Consider the following 7,500-nt stretch of genomic DNA (forward strand, 5'->3'; position numbering starts at 1 on the left):
AATAGAAACACATTTAGTCCCCGTTCTTAGGTAACAATAAAAACACATTTAGTCCCGGTTCGTAGTTAACAATAGAAACACATTTAGTCCCAGTTCTTAGTAACAATAGAAACACATTTAGTCCCCGTTCTTAGTTAACAATAAAAACACATTTAGTCCCAGTTCTTAGTAACAATAGAAACACATTTAGTCCCCGTTCTTAGTAACAATAGAAACACATTTAGTCCCCGTTCTTAGTTAACAATGAAACACATTTAGTCCCGGTTCTTAGTAACAATAGAAACACATTTAGTCCCAGTTCTTAGTAACAATAGAAACACATTTAGTCCCGGTTCTTAGTTAACAATACAAAAACATTTAGTCCCCATTCTTAGTTAACAATAGAAACACATTTAGTCCTGGTTCTTAGTAACAATAGAAACACATTTAGTCCCCGTTCTTAGTTAACAATAAAAACACATTTAGTCCCCGTTCTTAGTAACAATAGAAACACATTTAGTCCCCATTCTTAGTTAACAATAGAAACACATTTAGTCCCGGTTCTTAGTAACAATAGAAACACATTTAGTCCCAGTTCTTAGTAACAATAGAAACACATTTAGTCCCGGTTCTTAGTTAACAATAAAAAAACATTTAGTCCCCGTTCTTAGTTAACAATAGAAACACATTTAGTCCTGGTTCTTAGTAACAATAGAAACACATTTAGTCCCCGTTCTTAGTTAACAATAAAAACACATTTAGTCCTGGTTCTTAGTAACAATAGAAACACATTTAGTCCCCGTTCTTAGTTAACAATAAAAACACATTTAGTCCTGGTTCTTAGTAACAATAGAAACACATTTAGTCCTGGTTCTTAGTAACAATAGAAACACATTTAGTCCTGGTTCTTAGTAACAATAGAAACACATTTAGTCCCGGTTCTTAGTTAACAATAGAAACACATTTAGTCCCCGTTCTTAGTAACAATAGAAACACATTTAGTCCTGGTTCTTAGTAACAATAGAAACACATTTAGTCCCCGTTCTTAGTTAACAATAGATTATATTACTATTGTAGTATTACTACAGTATTGTGTACTCGTCTATATTAGTACAGTATTACTGCAGTGCTCACGGTAGTTGCGGTGTACTCATCTATATTACTTAAGTATTATTACAGTATTACTACAGTATTACTGCAGTTTTACTGCAGTTTTACTGCAGTACACAGGGTAGTAGTGGTGTACTTGTCTATATTACTACAGTATTATTACAGTATTGCTACAGTATTACTGCAGTACTACTGCAGTACTCACGGTAGCGGCGGTGTACTCATCTATATTACTACAGTATCATTACAGTATTGCTACAGTATTACTGCAGTACTACTGCAATACTCACGGTAGCAGAGGTGTACTCGTCTATATTACTACAGTATTACTGCAGTACTCACGGTAGCTGCTGTGTACTCGTCTATAGTATTACAGTATTACTACAGTATTACTGCAGTATTACTGCAGTACTTACGTAGCTGCTGTGTACTCGTCTATATTACTACAGTATTACTGCAGTACTCATGGTAGCTGCTGTGTACTCGTCTATATTATTACAGTATTATTACAGTATTACTGCAGTATTACTGCAGTACTTACATAGCTGCTGTGTACTCGTCTATATTACTACAGTATTACTGCAGTATTACTGCAGTACTCACGGTAGCTGCTGTGTACTCGTCCAGCTTCTTGTCGTCATACGTCATCTGAGCCTTCAGCAGCAGATCCTTCAGGAAGTTCTGGAGAAGAACAACAGGAAGTCAATCCATACCTGTCTCACTCTCCTTCTATTCCTGTCTCACTCTCCTTCCATACCTGTCTCACTCTCCTTCTATACCTGTCTCACTCTCCTTCCATACTTCCATACGTGTCTCACTCTCCTTCCATACCTGTCTTACTCTCCTTCCATACCTTACTCACTCCCCTTCCATACACCCATACCTGTCTCACTCTCCTTCTATACCTGTCTCACTCTCCTTCCATACATCCATACCTGTCTCACTCTCCTTCCATACCTGTCTTACTCTCCTTCCATACCTGTCTCACTCTCCTTCCATACACCCATACCTGTCTCACTCTCCTTCCATACACCCATACCTGTGTCACTCTCCTTCCATAGTTGTCTCACTCTCCTTCCATAGTTGTCTCACTCTCCTTCCATACCTGTCTCACTCTCCTTCAATACCTGTCACTCTCCTTCCATACCTGTGTCACTCTCTTCCATACCTGTCTCACTCTCCTTCAATACCTATCTCACTCTCCTTCCATACATCCATACCTCTCTCAAACTCCACTTTTGATTTGACCCCAGTCCATGATGGAAGGCGAAGGAGCCGTCCCACTGGTTTCTGCAGACTGGTTCTCTCTCTAACTGGTTGATATACTGGTTTCAACCCCAGGCTACATACTGGATCGTAGCATTACATAGTGTAGTGTATAGTAGAATAGCCAGGCCCTTACAGACTACAAATCCCAGCATGCACCTCTCACCTTCAGCTCGTCTGCCTCGATGTAGCCACTGTGGTCGGCATCGTAACGCCTCCATGCCTGCAGAGAGCAGACTGTTAGTCGACCAGCTGCTTTAATAAGAACCAGCTCTTCTTCTCCTGGTTGGAGCAGAATACCTGCATGAACTCTGTGCAGGACATACTGCAGTACAGACATACTGCAGCACAGACACATACTGCAGTACAGACATACTGCAGCACAGACACATACTGCAGTACAGACATACTGCAGTACAGACACACTGCAGTACAGACATCTCCTGGTTGGATCAGAATACCTGCATGAACTCTGTGCAGGACTTCAGCTGCTGCCTGAAGAACAACAAGAAGTTCTCCTCAGTCGGCAGGATCTGGACCAGCTGCAGGGCAGAAGAGTTCAAATGTCAAAACTTTATCGTCCCTCATGGGAAACCTGGCTGTCAAGTCAATTCAAGTCTATTTATATAGCCCTTTATCACAAGCATGTCTCAGAGGACTTTACAGAGAATGTGTCTAGCTAGGTCTAGCTAAACACAATCAGTGGTGAACAAAATTATGTAGGACAAACATAGCGAAAAACACAAGGTAGGCAAGAGCAGATTTAGCAAGTCAAACAATCTACCTGTTCTACAGCCTAACCTACCCGGCACCCCAGCCTTAGACCCTAATGCACACAAGGAAAAACTCCCAGGAAAAACCTTTCCTGGGAGTTTCCTGTCCTCAAAGCAAACAACACAGTACCACCGTTCAGGGTAGGTCAGGGTAGTCCAAGGTAGTTCAGGGTAGTTCAGGGTAGTCCAAGATAGTTCAGGGTAGTCCAGGGTAGGTCAGGGTAGTCCAAGGTAGTACAGGGTAGTCCAAGGTAGTTCAGGGTAGGTCAGGGTAGTCCAAGGTAGTACAGGGTAGTCCAAGGTAGTTCAGGGTAGGTCAGGGTAGTCCAAGGTAGTCCAGGGTAGTCCAGGTTAGTCCAGGGTAGTTCAGGGTAGGTCAGGGTAGTCTTAGGTCGTTCAGGGTAGTTTAGGGTAGTCCAGGGTAGTTCAGGGTAGTCCAAGGTAGTCCAGGGTAGTTCGGGGTAGGTTACAGTAATCCAGGGTAGTTCAGGGTAGGTCAGGGTAGTCCAAGGTAGTCCATTGTAGGTCAGGGTAGTTCAGGGTAGTCCAGGGTAGTTCAGGGTAGTCCAAGGTAGTCCAGGGTAGTTCAGGGTAGTCCAGGGTAGGTAAGGGTAGTCCAAGGTAGTCCATGGTAGGTCAGGGTAGTTCAGGGTAGGTCAGGGTAGTCCAAGGTAGTCCAAGGTAGTCCAAGGTAGTTCAGGGTAGTCCAGGGCAGTTCAGGGTAGTCCAAGGTAGTCCAGGGTAGTTCAGGGTAGGTCACGGTAGTCCAGGGTAGGCGAGTGCAGGTGTATCACGAAAAATCACATTCTTGCGAGAGAACTGCGGACGCTTATTCTCAGTCTTTTGTTTACGGTCTATGGTCTTTAGATTTGTGCTCCTCAGACAGCCGTTGTTGTGTGTGTGCATCACAAGAGACTGGAAATCTGCAAATTTCAGTTGTTAACTGTGCTCAATCTTTTCATTGTCATTTATGATTGGAAAAATATTTGTATGTATCCCCAGATTTAGGTTGTTTAGCAGTAAACACACCTCACACAGAGGTCAGAGGTCAAGCCCAGTGCGCTGATGGGAAACACTGTTCATCTCCTGTCAGGCCCTGGATGACCTCTGACCCCTCTGTAGTGTAGTACAGAGCTTCAGGCTGGAACTAGTTTTCACAAAGGTTTCCTCTCTTGTGGACAGTTCTACTGACATGTTAGAGTTAAATGTGATGAAGATGAAGATGTCTGTCTGCCTCAGAGCCATCAGATACCTTTTTGATATTCAGCCGTCCTGCAGATTGTGGGTTTAAATCTCACCAAGACCTTTGTCTTCTGACTTGTCATTTTGTCTGTGATTTCCTCTGATACCATGTTGAGGACACATCATGCATCATGCATCATGCTGTCCAGTGTTAGGCGCTGGAAAGCATCAGTAGAAAAGGGATTCCTAGCATTGCTGCAGAGAGCAGGCAGGGAGATTTAGTCCAGTCTTTAACCAACCATCACCTGGAGTCCTGTGCTGTTCTAAACATCTAGCTTGTTGCTGAAACAGTGTAAGTGGCTGGTGGATTTTAGATGAACCAATAACTGTGGCTGGTGGATCAAAACAGAAGTCTTACCTCAACAATTCCAATCTTCCTATCTGCATTCTTCTCACATTCCTGTAGAAAAGCTTTCATTTGATCTGTCAGCTCCTGAAAGACAGAACCATCTGTGTGAAACCTCATCAGGACCAGAACAAACCTCTTCAACAAGTTTATAAGATCTCTTAAAGATCTCTCTCCATCTTTACATGAATGCGTCTAACTATTGTCCATCTCTCATCATCAACAACAAGAAAAAATATCAGTGTAATTATGACTTTTTTTCTAGTTTATATTTTGTTTCCATCATATTCCATCTGTTCTATTGGCCTCCACTGTCGGCGGCGCTGAGCAGAGCGAGGCTCGTTCCAGGAGGCTGGACAAGATGACAGAGTCTGGTTAACAGGGAATTTAATGGAAGTTTAGAAAAGGGAAAGAGTGGGATGAGGAGGGTCAGGAGACCGAGGCTTGGAGTCTGGATGAGGTCGATCCTGAGGATGGAGATAGAGGAGGTGGAGAAGTGAGGAGGAGAGCGGTGTTGGTACAGAAGGCCTTTATACTGCGACAGGTGATCAAGGAAACTGAACTCAGGTGAGCTGGTAGTGCTGACCGGCTGGTTGGACGAGAGAGGGACAGGAGAGAGGGAGAGAGAGAGAGTGAGAGGAGGCTCGTTCCCATGTTGTCCCCTCCTCCATATTAACACGTCTTCCCTTCAGTTCGCCCTCTACTGACCAAACGTCTGACGTACAACAGGTAAACCTTCTGGTTCTCAGTGAGGGAGGAAAGGTGATGGATCAACACAAGTCAACTGAGCAGCCCTCAATACTTTATATAGGAAGGAAGTGGGATACATTTACTGTCAGAAACCAAATAACAAAAGACCTCCAGCGAGAAGTTTTACTCTCACTTTTAAAACCAAATAAAACTACAGCTAAAATTGTTTAGTCTCTATAAATCAAATAAAGCCTTTTTGAGGATATTGGGTTGTTTGTAATTAAAACGCTGCATCTTTTGACAACCTGCCCACATTTGAACAGTGCAGCATTATGAAAAAATGAAACGCAGAAACTGTTACATTCAGTGTGGATTCAGCGACTGGAATAAAGCGGTGCATTGTGGGATACACTTCATGCTGGAAGCATTTTCTACCCTTTGTTGAAGGGAGGAAACACAAGGGAACAAGGCAGAAGAAACAATCCCTTGTTGAACAGAAGTTGGAACCAATTTCCACTTCGTTTCTCTGACATTTTTCATCCTGGCATTCGTCAATTCCCTCCTCGATTCAAGGAAGAAAACATCCAGAAGAAAGCATTATGAGGAACCGAATGAATTATCTCCATCTGTAGTCTAATGAATGTTCAGGTCCAGAGACTCAGCAGAGCACCAACCTGCACTGAAACACCCAAATCATCCTGGTGTGTCTGTCAATACACAGTAAGTTGCTTCAGTTACATATGAAGACGCCGTTTTACAGTTTGGTACCATGTTGTTTTCTTCTACACATCAGTCAAATCATGTTGAGCCCCAGATCTCCTGACTGTTTTCACCTGGTTGTTTAATAGACAGACGACCTGCTTCTGGAAGACACTCTGAAGGACAAATGATGTCACATCGGCTCAGTGTTTAATTCCTGCTGAAAGCATTTTGTCATGAATCACTCTTCCTCGGCTCTGTTTCTCTAACTCGATGAAACACCTTGAACGTTGGCAGGGAAACACTTCACACTTGTCTGCCTGATATCCAACTCCAGTTGCTGGAAGCAAAGCTGCAGCATCAGCACAGAGCCAACATGGCCGCCTCACTTCACCTCTTCAATACAAACACCAGGTCAGAGGTCAGGCACAAATAAAAAATGATCTTTTCCATTTCTCAAAGACTTTCATTCAATGTCATTTGATATTTTCATTTAGACCTTGCCACCTTTGACCTTTAGCCTTGACTTCAGACCCAAGATGGAGCTATGAGCCAGACTTAAACATAATCAGTAAAATCTTACAGACCGGTCAGGATGGATGAGGCTCTGCATGCTGAGCGGTTCTGCTGCCGGTTTAGATGCAGACAGAACCAGGTTCCTGCCTCCCACCAGGAGCCAGCAGCTGGTTCCTCCTGCAGGTTGGATGTCGAGCTGCTGTCACTCAAACGGGATGAAAAGTCTCAAACCAATCAGTTCTGTCCGTTACTGAAAACATCCAACATCCTTCATCCCAGGCTTCTTCTCCTCTGGCTCCTCCTACTCCAGTTAAGATCATCTGCGCTGCTGATTGGCTGTTAGCTCACCCAATGAAGGAGCTGCATCACACCAGGAGCACGTTCAAAGTTTGCACCGTTTTGTTACGGTGCAAAACGTTTTCTGGTTGAACGATGTTTGCTCACAAAACGCAACCGTTTCCTTCCGTTACTTCCTGTTTGCTATGTTTTGCTACGTTTTGCTACGTTTTGGGGCAGTTGAACAGGCCACAGGATGAAGAAGAGGCAGGAAGTATTACCTCTGACCCCGCCCACCCAGGAAACCACCTGAACCAAAACCTTTCCTCTGTCTGCCTCTAACCCAGAATCACCTGCTGATCAATAGACTCCTTATCCTCTCCTTATTCTCTCTTTATTCTCTCCATATCCTCTCCTTATTCTCTCTTCATTCTCTCCATATTCTCTCCTTATCCTTTCCTTATTCTCTCTTTATTCTCTCCATATCCTCTCCTTATTCTATCTTTATTCTCTCCATATTCTCTCCTTATTCTCTCCTTATCCTTTCCTTATTCTCTCTTTATTCTCTCCATATTCTCTCTTTATTGTCTCCATATCCTCTCC

General features: G+C 43.3%; 2 protein-coding genes across 5 annotated transcripts in view; one reads left to right on the plus strand and one right to left on the minus strand.

Moving 5' to 3' along the window:
* Positions 1-7,500, plus strand: part of decr1 (2,4-dienoyl CoA reductase 1, mitochondrial) — a 317,727-nt gene that overhangs the window by 20,783 nt on the left and 289,444 nt on the right. The gene's annotated exons all lie outside the window — the stretch shown is intronic.
* Positions 1-7,500, minus strand: part of calb1 (calbindin 1) — a 16,057-nt gene that overhangs the window by 3,955 nt on the left and 4,602 nt on the right. The window contains exons 3-6 of the mRNA XM_071902159.1: positions 4,729-4,803; positions 2,817-2,897; positions 2,522-2,578; positions 1,693-1,770 (exon numbers count right to left, since the gene is read on the minus strand). Of these exons, the coding sequence (XP_071758260.1) occupies positions 1,693-1,770; positions 2,522-2,578; positions 2,817-2,897; positions 4,729-4,803 (291 nt within the window). The remainder of the gene's footprint in view (positions 1-1,692; positions 1,771-2,521; positions 2,579-2,816; positions 2,898-4,728; positions 4,804-7,500) is intronic.

Source organism: Centroberyx gerrardi, chromosome 12 (assembly GCF_048128805.1).
Source record: "Centroberyx gerrardi isolate f3 chromosome 12, fCenGer3.hap1.cur.20231027, whole genome shotgun sequence".
In the NCBI taxonomy this organism is placed as follows: domain Eukaryota; kingdom Metazoa; phylum Chordata; class Actinopteri; order Beryciformes; family Berycidae; genus Centroberyx; species Centroberyx gerrardi.